The sequence below is a fragment of the Sapajus apella genome, unplaced genomic scaffold (assembly GCF_009761245.1).
Source record: "Sapajus apella isolate SASKATOON/1434 unplaced genomic scaffold, GSC_monkey_1.0 scaffold11, whole genome shotgun sequence".
Lineage (NCBI taxonomy): Eukaryota > Metazoa > Chordata > Mammalia > Primates > Cebidae > Sapajus > Sapajus apella.
In genome coordinates, this window is record NW_022436951.1 from 2117589 (window position 1) to 2137038 (window position 19450).

At 35.8% G+C, this 19450-nt stretch overlaps 1 protein-coding gene across 4 annotated transcripts in view; it reads left to right on the top strand.

The window, feature by feature from the left end:
• TTC33 (tetratricopeptide repeat domain 33) overlaps positions 1–14441 on the top strand; it is a 28991-nt gene extending 14550 nt beyond the window's left edge. For 3 of the 4 annotated variants that reach the window (XM_032278876.1, XM_032278879.1, XM_032278878.1), the window contains exons 3-6: positions 3876–3887; positions 6750–6831; positions 8953–9084; positions 12419–14441. In XM_032278876.1, the coding sequence (XP_032134767.1) occupies positions 3876–3887; positions 6750–6831; positions 8953–9084; positions 12419–12772 (580 nt within the window). In that variant the 3' untranslated portion in view covers positions 12773–14441. The remainder of the gene's footprint in view (positions 1–3875; positions 3888–6749; positions 6832–8952; positions 9085–12418) is intronic. The other variant, XM_032278877.1, reaches the window with a different exon arrangement.
• Positions 14442–19450: the final 5009 nt, after the last annotated feature.

Sequence of the window (19450 nt, forward strand, 5' to 3'; positions counted from 1 at the left end):
GAAGTCAGATTACTTCCATTCAAATCCCAACTTTATCATTTCTATTTACACAAACTTTGGGCAGTCATTCTTTGTCAATTTCTACCTCATAGGTCAAATAGTGATACATATCTCATAGAATTTTGGAAGATTAAAGAGCAAAATCCATGTGAAAGAGCATGCCACCTAGCACACAACAAGCACCAAGTGAATGTACTTTAGATATAATATTTTAGGATTTTATATATTATTGGCATATTTCCTCTAGTAGTAATTATTTTTGTAAGTCGTTTTATTCAAATGTCTTTTTCTAGAATTAATACAAACTGGGTTATACCTTCTTAAGAGTCACTGTGTTGGTCTCAACTTTGAAATGTTGGCTTTTAAAGTTTCAGCCACTAGATGGTGATATTAGACTGTCTAGCTAACTGGCCTAATTTTTCTGTTAGAATCAGTGTGTATGTGTATGAAGCAGGGATATAAATTAGAATTTACCATGCATTTTGTTTATTGTCTAGAAAAGTATACCTACCAATGTAAATTTGAGGATGATCTTGCTGTGTGATCCACATTCTGCAGATTACCCGCATCAGTATATTTAATAACAGTGGTTTGCCCCATGTTGTGTGGACAAAAATAGATACAATCTGTGTAGAATGACTTTATTTTCTTACCAGCACATCTTCCAACCTTACTGTATTTGTACCCATACTATCTGTCATCGCTCCATTATAATGAAGTGCCCTGCTCTTATAAAAGGCCTACCACTCCACTTGTACTCTAGACCACTTCCCTTTGTGCCTTCTCAGGAATGTTGTTCTAAAATTGTCCTCTCATTTTTATATCTTCTATTTCTCCTTTTCTCTCAGTTTCTTCTCACTGGCATGCAAACATATCCTGATAACATCCATTTAAAAAGCTTCTCCCCAAAAGCTGTGCCATTTCTCTGCCACCCCTGGACTACAAACTCCATTTCTTGATGAACCATCCAGTCAGATTTCTGTACCCATGAATCCATTGAAACTGCTTTTGTAAAGGCTATCAATGACCTCCACGTTGTCAGATCTAGTCATCACTTCTCTATTCTCATTTATGTGCTTCTCATCATTCAGCATAGGTGACCATGCTCTTCCTAAATACACTGCTCTCTCATCTTCTGCACCGCCATGCTATCGTGCTTTTCCTTGTCTCTATGTCTACTCCTATTTAATCTTTGCTTGTTCCTTTCCTTTTGCTGTCCAGATCAACAATCATCTGTGTTTATTTCTGGAGCTGTTGCCAGCTTAACACAGGCCTTGTATGTATTCTTCTTTCGTCCTGCCTTACTTCTGTTTTTCCCTCCCTCTTGATTCCCTGGGATCCTATCCACTCAACAAAGATTTAGCCAGTAAGTTTTGGCCTCAGGCTCTGTTTTCCGGGTAACCCATTATACCAAGTCCAAATTGAGCTAATTTTCCCTTTTTAGTGTATTGTAAATCTTTTTTCCCGTTTCTGTTTTCACTGCTGCGATCCTTTTCTCTGGTTATCTCATACATAAATTACTTTGGTTGTCTTATATCTAGCCTCCCTGTATACATTTTTATACCCTTACAGTCTATTCTTCTCCTCAGGGCCTAACTGATCTTTTAAAAATGTAAGTCAGGAATTCATGTCTCACTGTTGTGTACAAACTCTATGGATTCTCTATCACAGATACAATTAAATCCATATGCATAACTATGGCTTATTGTAGTCTCTGTGATCATAGCTTCAGTCCACCTCTCTGACCTATCACTTCCCTTCTTCTCTTGTTTTATTTTATTTCCACAAAACATGGTTTGGTCCTGCCCAAGGTTCTTCCCTTTGCCTGGAATGGACTTTCTCCAGATTTTCAGTTGTCTAACCACTTTTTGTCACCCAGGTCTCAGCTTGGATGTGTTCCTAGGAAGACTTTTCCTCACCCATTCTGAGTAGCCACTTGGTCACTCCCTATCACATTCTTCCATTTGTCTTTTATCATGGCACTTGTATTTTAACTTGTTGTCTTTCTTTTCCTGTCCCCTTCTAATATGCTTACACTTTAGAAAATAAGATATAGAAGGATAACAGGGACCTTTTATATCTTGTTGAATGTTGTATCCTTAGTACTTATTAAAAGAATTCTACCTGTTCCAGAGTAGGGGCCCAGTAAATATTTATAAAGTGAATAAGCTGTTAACTATATAGCTCATTAAATTTAAAGCCACAATAAATTAGAAATGTAATTGGGAGTAAAGTAGCTAAACACTGTGACATTTCTATCTGGTAAATGAGTGTACTATCTAACTTATTTAGCTTGATTGCCAGCTGTTCTTTACCTCAGTGTAGGGAATTATCTCATCCTGCCCTATTGTAGTCCATGGAACTGTTCCCTTTGCTTCCTTCCTTGTGCTAGTTCAGTTGCATACTGTTGAGGTTGTCCTTAAACTGGCAGAATCAGACTTTAGTCATTTATTAACCACAGTGACTTTAAACCAAGTTTTTATCTTTTAATGCTTCCTATCCAACAGCTGCAGTAGGGCTGTGTCTGTTCAGTCTGTTCCAAAGTGAAGTTGAATTAAGAGATATGCTGTAGAAGTTATGAGAGACTATTGATTTGTTCGGTGCCAAATTTCCTGTGATCTAAAAATGGAGGAACTAAGTGGTGCCACCCTTTGTTTGCAGGCCAAGAGAAGTAAACCAAAGAGAAATGAGAAGGGGGAAGAATTGAACAAGCCGATGATAGTGAAGTAAATGCCCACCATTTCTTGCTGTGTTTAGCCAGTGGAAAACAGCTCAGTTGTTCCTTCAAACCTTTATATGCTTTGTTGGCAACAAAGCACATTTCATTGAATGATGCCTCTGCTGGCAGTAGTGGTTATGTTTTCAAAATAAAAGGCAGTGCAGTGGAGAAGAGAGAACATTTTTCTTTTTTCTCAAATTTGAGAGCCTGTGTTTGCATGTGTGTGTATATGTGTGTTTGTATGTATATGCACACATGTATACCTGCCTAATGAAATAACTAGTGATGCTCATTGTCACCTTGAACCTCTTAGTTTATTTTGTACTTGGGACAACTTAAGCTTAGGAACATAAGCAGCTTTGTGGGGTTGGGATGGGATATGTGCCAGTGGTATTTTGGGGAAAATTGCTGAGAACAAGATGGCTTTATTGTGCAGGCTTGCTCTTTGCCTTGGAGAACGTTAACATCTCTGACCCTCTGCCACTAGTGCCTCCAAGTCACAGTGATGACCACAAATGCCTTTTATGGGGCGATAACTTCCTCTGGTTGAGTTGGGCAGTAGATAGGACTGGAAGTAAAAAGTAAATTTGACAAATATGATAAGCTTTTAATAGTGGTTGGGCCAAGTAGATCTTGAGTTGGGAAACTACAGCCTATTATTGTAAATAAAGTTTCATTGGGACACAGCCATGTCCATTTTTTAATTCATTGTTTATGGCTGACTTTTGGGATACAGTAGTAGAGTTGAATAGTTGTGACAGACTGTATGGTTCACAAAGCCTAAAATATTTACTATATGAACCTGTACTGTGTCACCCCTTGTTCTAGAGACCAAAGACCTTCAGCCCCTTCCTCAAAAGCTTCAGAGACTCCTGAAACATCAAACATCCAAGGTCTTAAGTTCCCTCCACTATACCATGAATTCTAATGCCTTTTTTTTTTTTTTACCCATACTCACATTTCCATAGTCTTGGAATTTCTTATAATTTCTATATGTGAAATAATGAATGGAGCAAAGTATGAATTGACATTTTTACCACTTTTGTCTTAGGATATGATTTGTTTTTATCACCATTTTTTCCCCCTGATATGTTAACAGCATGCTACATCTGTCCCCTCTTTTCATGCTTTCTGTGCTTCTGTCTGCTGGCTTCAGGACTTGGAGAAGGTAGGACAAATGAGGTAGATAGAGTCTGTTATATTAGGCTGGGCGTGGTCACTCATGCCTGTAATCCCAGCACTTTGGGAGGCTGAGGCGGGCAGATCATCTGAGGTCGGGAGTTCAAGAACAACCTGACCAACATGTTGAAACCCTGTCTCTACAAAAATACAAAAATTAGCCGGGTATGGTGGTGTGTGCCTGAACCCGGGAGGCGGAGGTTGCAGTGAGCCAAGATTGCGCTGCTGTACTCCAGCCTGGGTGACAAAGTGAGCCTCTGTCTCAAAAAAAAAAAAAAAAAAAAAAAAAAAGAATCTGTTATATTAGTAACTTCTACATTCCCAGAAATATTCTGGGTGCTGTAGAGCATATAAGCAAATCTACCCTTTGGTTCCTGAACTAATTTGAGACAAGGAGACAAAAATACAAGAATTAGCGCAGAATTGAATGGGAGATATACTTGGTGTAGTTACAGAAAGTATTGGTCTTGTATTTGTAAGAGCTAGCTTTAAATTTTGTCTTTTGCAGGACTTGGACAGTCCTGTAGCTGCTCTCAACCATTGGTTCCTTATCAATAAAGTGAGAACAAGTAATGCCAAACTTGAGGCCAGGCATGGTGGCTCACCCCTATAATCCTAGCATTTTTGGAGGCCAAGGCAGGAGGACTGATTGAGGCCAGGAGTTTGAGACCAGCCTGGGCAATATAGCAAGATCTTGTCTCTACAAAAAATAAAAATAAAATAATTAGCTGGGCATAGTGGCATATGCCTATAGTCCTAGCTACTTGGGAGGCCAAGGTGGGAAAATCCCTTGAGCCCAGAAGTTCAAGGTTGCAGTGAGCTATGATCATGCCAGTGCAATGGAGCAAGACCATGTCTCTCAAAATTTTTTTTTAAAAAGCAAATTAATATCAAATTTATATTCATTTACTTTAGTAAGTGAATTAACTTTTTGGGAAAATAAGTGTATGTTAAATAATTTTATTGAAAGTGCTTTGTAAAACATAAAATGCTTTAGAAATGTAAGTGTTGCTATGTGGTCTGAAGTGCTACTCATAGTTAGCGGGCTAGAGCCACTGGAGGAGGTCTTCATGAAGAATGGAACATTTTAATTTGGTCTTAGAGGAGGAGCCTTTCAATAGATGAAGAGGGGTGGGAAGGCGGTCTTAGATGTGTAATATGGTTTGGCTCTGTGTCCCCACCCAGATCTCACCTTGAACTGTAATAATCCCCATGTGTTAAGGATGGGGCCAGGTGGAGGTAATTGAATCATGGGGGCAGTTTCTGCTATACTGTTCTCATGACACTGAATTCTCACAAGATCTGATGGTTTTATAAGGGGCTTCCTCATTTGCTCAGCACTCATTTCTCTCTCCTGCCTCTATGTGAAGAAGGACATATTTGTTACCCCTTCTGCCATGATTGTAAGTTTCCTGAGGCCTCCAGGCCCTGTGGAACTGAGTCAATTAAAACTTCTTTCTTTTATAAATTTCCTAGTCTTGGGCAGTTTTTTATAGCAGCGTGAGAATGGACTAATACAGATGTGTGTATGTATATGCAGCAGAGGAGCCATACTAACAAAGGCATGATATGTGGGTAGGGACTGTAAGTGGAGCACAGGTATGAATAGGGAGTGGTAGAAAAAAGATTGGACAGTCTTTTCCTCCTAATGCTGGAGGAAAGACATTCGCTACTATTAAGTCTTGAAGAATTTACTGCTGTTGCCTTTGTTAGAAAATTGTGAGTGTAAGGCCGGGCGCGGTGGCTCAATCCTGTAATCCCAGCACTTTGGGAGGCCGAGGCGGGTGGATCACGAGGTCAAGAGATTGAGACCATCCTGGTCAACATGGTGAAACCCCGTCTCTACTAAAAATACAAAAAATTAGCTGGGCATGGTGGTGTGTGCCTGTAATCCCAGCTACTCAGGAGGCTGAGGCAGGAGAATTGCCTGAACCCAGGAGGCGGAGGTTGCGATAAGCCGAGATCGCGCCATTGCACTCCAGCCTGGGTAACAGGAGTGAAACTCCGTCTCAAAAAAAAAAAAAAAGAAAATTGTGAGTGTAAGGATTGTTATGAAGGAAAACATTAATAAATTAATTACCAGAGTTTTTTCCTATTGCATTTATAGTAACATTTGGAAATATTGTGTAGAGAGGCTTGGTATCATCCACAATATGCCTAAAGAAGCACAAGCACTTTATTTATAGGTGATATAGTTACTGCTTTCAGAGGTTATATCATTAAAGCTTAGTAAATAATGGCATCAAGGGACTAAATTTCTTCAATGTTGCATATACTTTTATTATAATCACAAATGGGTGTTAAATTACAATAAGTATTGTTTAGTGGCATGTACTTTTTTCTTTCTTATCTGTTACATATGAAACCATTTCTAAGTTTTTCTGAGCGTACACTACATGATCCTGTGGATTTTGTACTTTAATAAGTTGCTGGACTTAATTTGTTAATCCTTTATTTTGGATTTTTATATATATTTCATGGACTAGAAAGTAGTCTGTACAACTATTGAATTGAAAATACATGACTGCGTCTCCTGAAAGTAGTCTTAAGAATAGAATGGTGTTTTCCTGGGCCTGGAGGATGGGGCAATGAGGAGTTATTGTTTAATGGGTACAGAGTTTCAGTTTGGGAAAATGAAAAAGTTTTGGAGATGAATGGTGGTGGTGGTTGCACAAAAATGTGAATGTACTATATGTACTTAATGCTACTAAATGCCTCTGAACTGTACACTTAGATGGTTAAGATGGTAAATTTTATATTTGACTATAAAATTTACTTTCAACAGTTTTAAAAGAGTCTAAAGAAAGGACATTCTGAAAATATGATATTAATATAACTTTAACAACCACAGATATCGAGAGGCAATTCAGAAGTGGGATGAAGCACTACAGTTAACTCCAAATGATGCTACGCTATATGAGATGAAATCACAGGTAATAATTATGAAGAATTTCACTTCGATTGTGAAATTGTGCTATGTTTGTTCGGTGAGTGAGCAATGATGAACCAAAATAGCATTTTCTCCCATTTCCTTTTTCAAATACAATTCCTTTGGGAAAAAAATTTCACCATTATTTATGGCTCTGTCTTATGCATAAAATTAGAAATTCATTTGCCTTCACAGTGAAGTTAACTGTTATTTCGGCCTAAGTACTGTAAGGTAGAAATAGATAGATACCTTTTATAAAGTCACTGGTGACCGGGTGCCATGGCTCACATCTATAATACCAGCAATTTGAGAGGCCGAGGTGGATGGATCACTTGAGGTCAGGAGTTCAAGACCACCCTGGCCAACATGGTGAAACCTTGCCTCTACTAAAAATACAAATATTAACTGAGTGTGGTGACACATTCCTGTAGTCCCAGATACTTGAGAGGCTGAGGCAGGAGGATCGCTTCAACGTGGGAGGCGGAGGTTGCAGTGAGTCAAGATGGTGCCACTGCTCTCCAGCCTGGGTGACAGAGCGAGACTCCATCTCAAAAAAAATAAATAAAAAACAAATACAAAGTCATTGGTGATCTCTTAGATGAAAAGCATCTGCTTTCCTTGGGAATTAATTGTAGTAGACAACAAAATAACTCAGTTTTCATAAAAATGAGGATGGATTGGGTTCTAGATGAGATAGTTCTAAAAATGGCCTAATCCTTAGTAAAAGGTCAGCATAGATGCAATTTCATTAATAGCTTAAAAATAACATTTGTACTTTAAAAATACGTTTCTAGTATTTTGTAGAAAAGTCTATAAAGAAAACCTCTGAGCACTTGAATAGGTTATCTAAGTGATTTTAAACATATTTTTGACAGGGAATTGTTTCAATTCAGCATTAATCTGCACATCTAACAAATATTTTTCAAATCATGATCTCAAATATAGGACACACCCTTTGTCACCTCTGACTTTAGTTTATCTAGGAAAAACCCAAATAAATTATGTCAGCTGAATCAAGTGATATGAGGACCTTCATTTGGATTCCTTTTTCTTTTTTTAATTTTTTAATTTTTATTTATTTTTATTTTTGTTTTTTTTGGATTCCTTTAATTTTCAATCTTAAATATGTATATATTAATGACGGGTTTGTGGCAAACTATATGAAGAGTTGTTTAATTTTGGAACCTGATAATGATGTTTGTATCATAAATCTTTTAAAGCGTTAATGGTCCTAAAGATTATAGATACAATCCCAGCCCTTTCCATAGACTACAATGGAGGGTGCTAGAACTCTCTGGTAACCTTAACTTTCCCTAACTCTAACCCTAGCTTTCTGGTATATATGGTTTGAAATGTCTAGTAGTGAGAAGGCCTAGGGAATATTTTAAATAATTTTTTTTTTTTTGAGATGGTGTTTTGCTCTTGTTGCCCAGGATGGAGTGCAATGGCGTGATATTGACTCTCTGCAACCTCCACCTTCATGGTTCAAGTGATTCTCCTGTCTCAGTCTCCCAAGTAGCTGGGATTACAGGCATGCGCCATCATGCCTGGTTAATTTTGTGTTTTTAGTAGAGATGGGGTTTCTCCATGTTGTTCAGGCTGGTCTCAAACTCCCGATCTCAGGTGATCCATCCATTTTGGCCTCCCGAAGTGCTGGGATTACAGGTGTGAGCCACTGCGCCCAGCCATTTAAATAATTTTTATAACAGAAGGATGTTCATTAGGGACAGGATGGTTGGTTGAACAAATTAATTCACCTAGTTTAATGGCAATACCTGGGGTTCCCTGAAAGCCACACTGTAAATAGAATAAATAGAAGTGGAATTGGGAGTTCAGAATACCTGTGAGCCATCATAGTTAGAATATGACCACTTGATTTTGACCAGATGGACACAGGATTCAGTAACTGGAAAGGGAAGTGTTTATATTTTCATAGTTATTTCAGGGTGAAAAGAGAACTATAATTTTTTATCCTGAATGGCAGAGTAGGGGGTAAAAATCACCAAAATGCTATTTTTACTCAACTAAAAATGTATCTTAAAAAAATGAAAAGGGTTTTTTCTGTAGTTGCTGGTTTATGAATATAATTACTGATAGTTTTTTTGCTCCTTTTGTTTGCTTATAGGTGCTAATGTCTCTTCATGAAATGTTCCCAGCAGTACATGCAGCAGAAATGGCCGTCCAGCGAAATCCACATTCATGGGAGTCTTGGCAAACTTTGGGACGTGCTCAACTTGGATTAGGAGAGATAATCCTGGTGAGGAAGTCAGATTATTATAATGCAGAAATTTTAAGTATATATATATATATATATTTTTTTTTTTTTGGATTTTGAGACAGAGTCTTGCTCTGTCACCCAGGGTGGAGTGCAGTGGTGCAATCTCAGCTCATGGCAACATCCACCTTCTGGGTTCAAGTGATTTTCCTGCCTCAGCCTTCCGAGTAGCTGGGACTACAGGCATGCACCACCCTGCCTGGCTAATGTTTTTGTATTTTTAGTAGAGACGGGGTTTCACCATGTTGGCCAGGCTAGTCTTGAACTCCTGACCTCAAACGATCCACCTGCCTTGGGCTCTCAAAGTGCTGGGATTATAGTCATGAGCCACTGCGCCCGGCCTATTTTGACATATTTTTGATTAACTGAACCCAAAAGTGAATATTTATCAAATCTATATAAAAAATAATTAGAAAATTACTTCTTAAAATATTAATCCATAAACACAGATCAAAGGTATTACTGAACATCTTTTTTATTATAAATGCTAATTATATCATGATCAGAATATTTTTCAGTTACTTGACATTATGGAGATTAAAAAAAAATTAACAAAACATTGGCATTTTTGTCTTAGTTCTTACGATTATTCAATTTACCACATTATAAAGTGGTATTAATATCACTGTGGAGACAAAACCACTAATAGATTATACAGGGGAAGGAAGATATTAGAATATGAGAGAACAATGATGATGAACATTTAGACTGAAAAGTTGAAAAGTAGAAATGTGTGCAAATGAAATATTCATTGTGTAAAGTCTGTAAACTGGTACTTAATGCATCTCTCAACTTGTCTGGACTATACCTTGTTAGTAGCAGAGGCTAACTAGGTAAGAATTAAGTCCTGTTGTTTTTCTTTTGGCAAGGCCATATATACCTGAAAGCTAAGAAAATTTAACTTCCTAAAAGTATTTGCAAATCTAATATGCAGTGTCAAATTTCCATCTTGTTTTTAAGTCAATTAAGATTTTTAAAATGGTTTTATTAGTTTTTTACAGTTCAAAATAAAACGTTTTAAAAGTTTCTTGCAAGACTAAAATTACTGATAAATTCAAGATTTAAATTTACTAACAGTGGTTTTAGTAAATTGTGGATGACTTAGATTTTTTCTGGCATTCTTATAAATGTGTGATTATTTCTACTTACCAAAAAAGCTGTTTGTCAAATTCTCAGAAATGGTAAGGAATTTCAATGAGAAAACAATTGATTGGCTAAAGTAAGTTAATAATAATCTAAATGAGATTCACAGTGATAGAAACCATTTTGACCAAGTGCTGTTTTTTTTCTTGTCATTTAGCATTGTCAACTTTTCTTTTTTTACCTGAAGACTTAAATCATACCAGCATTGGAAAAAAGAGTTCAAGGAATTTAGTTTTCTAACAAATAACAGAAGAAAAAAAAACCATATCATGTAATACTTTTTCCCTGTCTCCCTTATTAAAAATTTATAAATCATTATCTCTTGCTTATAGTGTCTATGGTAATAGAACAAATCTCTATGACATAATATTTAGTGAAGATTGTCCTTTATAAAGAAAGAAAATATACTGTAGTTGAGACAACAGAGATACTTTGAATCATCCAATAAAAATAATTTAATATTTAAATTTTTTTGAATAACAGTCCCAGTTGAACTTGTTTTTTTCTGTTGATATGGCTCTATCCATTAATACTGTGAAATTCTTAGAAGAATTGAAAGTATTTTTTTTCAACATTTATATGTAATTTTTAGGGATCTTCTCTGTTTTTATGTAGATTTAAGCTGTTCTCTTAAAAGACTAGAATGGTAAAAAGAAAAGATGACTCAAAATGTCATAATGAAGGGACACTGTAAAATATATTGAAAGCAAGCTAGAATTCCTAACATCTAACAATTCTTACTATATATACATATAGACTAAAACTATAGAAATACATATATAAATAGCACAGGGAGTAAATTAAAGTCATAGTTGGGTATATCTCCATGAATAATTATTTAAATTTTATGAGTTGGATGTGAACATTGGAAAATGTTTGTAGGAGATTATGTATATATGTGAGATATATGTATATGTATATATACATATACATAGTATATATGTGTATATATACATATATATGTATATGTTACACATAGACATACTATATATGTATTTGTGTCTTCATATAGAAGACTGTATGAGAATGAGATTTTAAGATGTGGATGAAGGAATAAGAAAGCTGAAGAGAATGGCTTCTGGGAGTTAAAAGTTCTGTATGAGGGAATGGGGATGGTGAGAAAGGAATGCTTAAGGGTTTTACCCTGAAGAAGAAGGTAGAAAGGAAAGGAGATTGGGAAAGGTAATGAATACCAGAAGGTAACAGTGTCAGGAGGGATTCTTCTGTTAGCTTTCCAGGGTTCTTAGCCTTCAGTGCTGGAACTAGCTTTGTGGCTTCCCTTGGTTCAGGCTCTGTGTAATTCATTACCAGTTTTTGCTTTTCTTCATGCCAATGTATGATAAATACTAATTTTGTTTACTAATGTTTTCTAAGTCTCATTTTAGTCAATGGTTTTAATATTTTGCGTGAGCAAATCTTTAATTAGAAATTTTAGTTGCATCATTTGATTCTTTTTATTGTTTTACTTTTGTAATGATAATTACCCCTATACTAATGGGATGGACAAGTGATCATTTCCAGGCAAAAGGAAGATGATTGAGGGTTTTAAACATTTCACTTGAGGGCCTGGGAATGCTGACTCATGTCTGTAATCCCAGCACTTTGGGAGAATGAGGCAGAAGGATTGCTTGAGGCCAGGAGTTTGGACTAACCTGGGTAACATAGCGAGACCCTATATTTAGAAAAAAAAAAAAAAATTTGGTCACTACACCTGGCCCAATACATGTAAATCTTTAGTGCCTAGAATGTAGGAAACACTCAATAAATGCTAACGTTGTTAGGATCTAAACTGTTAACTTCAAAGGTATCCATTCCTGGTGCCCTTGTGATTGTGGGTTAGCCCAGGAAATCCCCAAATGTACATGTTTACTGGTCTGCAGAAGCTGACAATATGTTTGCTTTATCCTGAGCCCTATTATGAGAACTCCCATTTTAATGGCTTTTAGCCCATCGGCGTATTATCAGTCACTTTCTTTCACACTTCTGTAATTTTTTCCCCCAGTGTTTAGGGCAATACCCTAGCTTTCATCTTTTGTGTTCTAGTATATTAAAATAATACTTTAAGATGTGTATGTGTACAGTATATACATACACACACACACACACACAGAGGATTGTATTACACATACTAATTTTTAAAAACAAAACAAAAAACTCTGACCTTATTTTCTAGGCAATTCGAAGTTTTCAAGTAGCCCTTCATATCTATCCAATGAACCCTGAAATATGGAAAGAAGACCTCTCTTGGGCAAGAACGCTCCAGGAACAGCAGAAGGTAGCGCAGAGGATTAAAAAAAGTGAAGTACCAACTGAAGTAACACATTTTTTACCAAAGTCAATTCCAGACTATGATTTTGAAAGTGATGAGATTGTTGCTGTTTGTGCGGCTATTGCTGAAAAAGAGAAGACAGTTTCAGCAAATAAAACAATGGTCATTGTGTCCGCCTCTGGGGCTGTAGAAACTGTAACTGAAAAGGAAGATGGTGCTACACCACCAGATGGCTCTGTTTTTATCAAAGCCCGATGAAGCAGTATGCATAGGATTATTTGAATCTGTCTTTTTGATGGCCACTTGAATTTTTGACATAGAGACACATACTCTGGAGATAGATAGCAGAACTCTTGGTTGTAAAATAAGTTTTTCAGATGAGGCATATAAAAACTAAAAAGGCAGGATTCTTGTATAGTGTTTGGAATATGCTTTAATAAGTTATGATTTATATTTCTCAAGGTTAAAATTCTGAGTAAAATGTTTTTGTGATTAATAAACAGTTTAATCTGAATATGTAAATGAATACATTTGAAAGACAACTTGAAAAGTGTATTTTTGAATAGTTAATAACTTGGCCAGTGATACTGAAATGCTGTCTCAACTTTTCTTTTATGATAAAGAAAGTGTGTGATTTCCCTCCCTCAGAGAAATATACGGCTCTTACTATTTACTCTCTTTTTCTTGCTTCATTGGAGTAAGTCTGTCAGAAAGCTTGAGTATTTTTGACATTCATTTTGATTCAAAGTTGTCATTTGGTTATATGTGGACTCCTTGAAAGTTTGGCTGAAAATGCACGCAAATATGTACATTCTGAACATTTTCTGAAGTTTCTCTTAATTCTGATTTGTGTTTTTGTTTTGACTTTGAAGTATAACAATGATAGTTGTCTCCTTCAGTACTTGTTAGAAGTGTGAAGCATTGATAAATATGAGAATGATGGTTTTATTTTTTAATTGTTACAGTAAGTAATCCTTACCACAAATGAGTCATTTTTAAAATATGTATTTTTAAATGAATGGCTTTTACAGATAGGTTAATACAACTGTACTGCTATATTATCCTAGTCAAAACCAATGCTTTATTTTCTTTGTTTTACAAAGCTTTAAAAACCCTGGAAACAACTTATTTCTTGCTTATATGTTTCCATCTGATGATTGGGACTTATCTAGATAACTTTTTTTGAAACTACTCAGTGAAATAAAAAATAATTACAATTAAAAATAGCTAATTATACCTTTCTAAAAATAAAAAAGTAGCGCTGTTATTAGCATGCCAGTGAATAAATAAGCACAAAATACATAGAAAATGTAATGTGATTTATAGTACAGTCTCATGAGTATGAGAAACCTATATTAAAGAAATATTTTATTGAAAGGCCACAATCACATTCACAAACCAATACTGTCATTGCTAATCTGAACTATTATTTTTATATTGTATATTGTAGTACAATAATATAGACCTGTTGGGTTCTGTTACTTCTGTCACTCAGGAAGATATTATTGGTGTAAAATTAATTCTATCTTTGTGAGGAATGAAAGTAGCCCTCTTTGTGTTAAACATCTTACTACTATTGGAGCATGTAAGTAAAGATCTACATTTTTTATGAAGATGGTTTTTAAAACTTTTGTTTCATTGGAATGCATATCTCTTTTCTGAGTTGAAGAAATTAGCACTTGCCTTGAAAATAATATTCTTTCCCTGAGTTATATCATCAGAAAATTAGCTCTGGTTAGAGAGGTTCGTTTGAGTGCTCAAAAAAAAAAATACATTAATTATATATATTTTTGAGAATAAAGAACATTCTCAAAAAGTAAATATGTATCTAGAGAAGTGAGTACTCAACATTTGGTATATTGTTTTGAGTAGTGGATGTTTGTTTACTGTGTAATTTGTGAATAAATATTTTCTTCTGCATTTTGAAGATTTTTTCCTATTATTTTGTATTGTTAGCTTTTGAAAAATTAGATTGATCTCCTTAATATCTTTCTTATATGAACATAATATATTTAAAGTACCTTGCATGGTGCCCCGCACATGAAGTAATACTAGCTATTTCAGTAAATGCTAGCTATGTCTATGAAGAACTTGAATTAGTTTGGTTATATTTAGTCTCAATTTCTTCTGATTTTAAAAAAAGGAGAACTTTTTTTGTAATCCTTTCCTTATCTGAAAGTAAGAAGTCACTGCTTCCAGTATTATAGGAGAGATAGTGGGATTTTTTCTTGAGAGGGTCTGTAGGTTAAGCTCAAAAGAGGCGAGACTCAGGATGGAATGCATGTGGCCGTTAGGCCCTGTTAAAGAACTTAGTTTTTCCTCTGTATTGGTATAAGCCAAGTGAGTGTCTTTCTTACCCAGATGTAAGACTGTAAGATATAAAATAGTTTAGACATAAGATAGAGGAGAAAAAGGGACAGTGAGTTATGGAGAAGGAAGGCAGCTAATTTCTGCAGGCCCCCAAGAATGCTTATTTTTGCTCATACTCTTCTATGCATGAAGAGAAAAATGCGCCCATGATTTTACAAGGATGTGAATAATGATATACAAACATTGATGAAGCTTGTTAATTTTAATAAATCTTTATGAATCTGAAGAGAATTAATTGATGTTCATGATAATGATATAGATGTTTAATATACTTTCTGAAATCACGCTGTTTAGTGTTCAAGTTCTATTGAATATAATTTATATTATTCTTGTTTGAAAATTGTATTGCATAGACACACATTAGTCAGAACACTACACATCCAGACCATGCCTGATAACCCAATAATCCTATATCATTCTCTGGAAAATAGGCTCTTTGGTTATAGAGCATTTATCTTAAATATATTAACAGCCACTACATAAACATTGAAAAGTCATCCAAGTTATAGATCGCATTGAAAAGCCATGCAAGTTATAGATCACAGAAGCCAGATCTACTATAACTGGGGCCTACATACCAATTTTTTTTTTTTTTTTTAGATGGAGTCTCACTCTGTCACTTAGGCTAGAGTGCAGTGGCGTGATCTCTGCTCACTGCAACCTCTGCCTCCTGGGTTCAAGCAGTTCTCTGCCTCAGCCTCCTGAGTAGCTGGGATTATAGGTGCCCACCACCATGCCTGGCTAATTTTTTGTATTTTTAGTAGAGATGGGGTTTCACCATCTTGGTCAGGCTGGTCTTGAACTCCTGACCTTGTGATCCACCTGTTTTGGCCTCCCAAAGTGCTGGGATTATAGGCGTGAGCCACCGCGCCTGGGCCCTACATACAAAATGTTATGGCAGTGGTTTCAGTATGACAATCTTTTGAATTGATGCTGTATGGTAAAACTATAATGAAGATTTTTAAAAGCTCTGTCTCAGAAATGAAGAGTTGTTATGATTATAACTGAACATTATAGCCCTTTTAGTTATTTGAAAATTACGTAATAATTCAAAAGCTTGTTTCACTGCCTTTCCCAGCGCTAAGAATTTCCTTGAGTCAGAAGCCCTCCTAAATTGGCTCTGGACCAGCCATTCTGATATATGATTTCATGACACATGTGTTAATATCTAAATGAGTTGGGAGTTGACATAAAAACCATAGTTCCGTAGTAATTATCTTCAAATCAATGGATATCTTAAATGTGTTTTTTTGTTCCTTAGTGGTTATTAAACTGATGTATTTTATAACAAAGACGTTTGAGACTGAGAAAGTTTTTTTAACCAATAATAAGATATAGAAATATATAAATTATAAAAAGTAAATGAAATAAAGGAGGTTATCTCTAGAGTCATTTATCTTAGTCACTTGCAATTAAATATAGTTACTTTGGAAGAGGAAACATGGCCCTAAAGCTAGTGTAGCATGAATCATGCCCTAATAGGCGTTATATATGAAGTTCACCTTATTTATGTGCCAATGTGGAAGAAAATTTGAGAAATGCTGATCTACACTTTGGTGAGAAAGCAAGGGGTGAGGATGGTGTCCTCTCACAGTGCTTCTTAGGCTACGCATTTACCAAGGAATTGTGATCTCTTCCTCTCACTTCCCCAGGAAAGGAGGCAGTTTAAGATACAGAACTGGTCATGCTAGCTTCTTTTTCCCTTTTTGTGGATTTGTCATGCCTGCAGAGAACCTATGTTTTGGTCTCTTGCCACTCACATTGTGAACCTTGCAGTGAAGGTTCTTTGCCTTGGCAAAGGGAGACCTGTGCTTGTGTAGAACTGCCCATGCCTTAGTGAGCAGGTCTGTCTAATTGTGAGTTCAATATCCGGTGGCTATTGTTGGCATAAACTTAAAGTATATCCTCTAACCTAGTCAGCAATAAACCCAATATATTGAATCTCCATCTGTCTTTCTCTCAAGTGGTTCAAGGTCAGGAGAGGACAGGAACATTATTTTACGTCTCCCTTAAACCTTAACAAAGACGAGTGCAGATTATATTTGAAAGTAAGCATGAGATATATTAAAAATCAAATATGGGAATTCTATCCTAATTTTAGATTTTTTTAAATAATGGAAATTCTATTGAAATTGAGTAGTGTCAACTACAAGGCAACCAGTAAACATTTTTTCAGGATATTTAAAAGGTCTGCTGACTTGAAATTGTGACAGACCACATTGTTGACTCTAGATTGAATTGGAAGGGAAGGATGTGAAATGAATTAGGATATCCTCTGTTTACCTCTATTAACTTTCTTAAATGAGTATAATTTAGAAATAATAAAATGCAAATATTTTAAGATTATATTTTGGAGAGTTTTGACAAATGTGAACACCCACTTCACTACCACTACCATTCTAATGTGTATGTCCACCACCCAAAAAGTTCTCTAAAGCCGTTTTGAAGTTCTCTAAAGTCCCCTCCACCCAACAGCCAACGCTGGTCAACTTCTTATCTGCTTCTGGGACTATACATTAGATTTGACTTCAGAATTCTAGAATTTGAAATAAATAGGCTGTGTAATATGCACTCTTTTTGTGTCTGGCTTTTTTTTCTCCCCCCTATAATAATGCTTTTGAAACCTATCCATGTTGAGATTAATCCATATTATTGTGTATATCAGTATTAAGTTCCTTTTTATTGCTGAATAGTATTCTAGTATATGGATATACCGCAATTTGTTTAGCTGTTGACCTATTGATGGACATTTAGGTTGTTTCAAATTTTGACCTATTATGAATAAAGCTGTTATGTATATAAATCACAGTTCTGCGTGTGGACATATGTGTTCATTTCTCTTGTATAAATACCTAGGGATGGAATTGCTAAGTCTTATGACCAGTTTATGCATAACTTTAAAGGAAACTGCCAAACTGTTTTCCAAAGTATCTGTACTATTTGGCATTTCTACCAGCAATGTATTAAATTAATTTGAGTTACCCCTTATCCTTGTCAATGATTGGTATTCAGTCTTTTAGATGTTAGCCACTTTAGTGACGATGTAGTAGTATTTCATTATGATTTTAATATCCATATCCCTAATGATGTTGAGCATGTTTTCAGAGGCTTATCTGACATTTCTATATCTTTTTTGGAAAGTACCCATTCAAATATTTTGCCCATTTTTAATTTATGTTACCATATTATTGAGTTGTAAGAGTTTTTCCTTTTTACTGGATGGAAGTCCTTCATGAGCTGTAAGTATTGTGCATAATATTGTCTAATCTGCAGCTTGCTTCTTTTGTTTCATAATGATACCTTTTAAAGAACAGAAGTTTTAATCTTTATGATGTTAAATTTATAAGTTTTCTTCTTTTATGGTTGTGCTTTTTGTGTGCTAAGAAATCTGTCCTTACCCCCAGATCACAAAGATTTTCTGTTTTCTGCTAGAAGTATTATAGGCTTAACTTTCATGATTAGGTTCATGATCGATTTCATGTTAATTTTGTTGTTGTTATTCATATTTTCACCTGGTCCCCTAACTTTTTGTTTTGTTTTGTTTTAAGCTTAAATTATTTTATTTTATTTTATTTTTTTGGAGACGAGGTCCCTCTGTTTCCCAGGCTGGAGTGCAGTGACTATTCACAGGTGCGATCCCACTACTGATCAGCACTGGAGTTTTGACCTGCTCTGTTTCTGACCTGGGCTGGTTCACCCCTCCTTAGGCAACCTGGTGGTCTCCCACTTCCGGGAGGTCACCATATTGATGCCAAATTTAGTGCAGACACCTGAATGGCATAGTACACTACAGCCCAGAACTCCTGGGCTCAAGCGGATCCTCCCACCTCAGCCTCCCGAGTAGCTGGGACTATAAACATGCGCCACGGTGCCTGGCAGTTGTCTTATTTTTTAACTTTTATTTTAGGTTTAGGGGTACATGTGAAGTTTTGTTATAAAGATAAACATGCATCATGAGGGTTTGTTGTACATATTATTACATCATCCAGGTATTAAACTTAATACCCAATAGTTGTCTTTTCTGCTCCTCTCCCCTCTCTCACCTTCCCCCCTTCCCCATTTTCTGCACTTTCCTTCATTGTTTTTATAAGTTCTTATCATTTAGCTCCCATTTATAAGTGAGAACATGTAGTATTTGGTTTTCTGTTCCTGTGTTAGTTTGCTCCATCAGTGTTCCTATGAAAGACATGATCTCATTCTTTGTTATGGATGCATAACGTCCCATGCTGTACATGAACCACATTTTCTTTAGCCAGTCTGTCATTGATGTGCATTTAGGTTGATTCCAAATCTTTGCTATTGTGAACAGTGTTCCAGTGAACATTTGTGTACATGTGTCTTTATGGTAGAATGCTTTATATTCCTCTGGTTATATACCCAATAAAGGGATTGCTGGGTAGAATGGTAGTTCTGCTTTTAGTTCTTTGTGGAATTGCCATACTGCTTTCCACAATGGTTGAACTAATTTACACTCCCACCAACAGCATATAAGGGTTCCCTTTTCTATGCAACCTCGCCAGCCAGCGTCTGTTATTTTTTAACTTTTTAATAATTGACATTCTGACT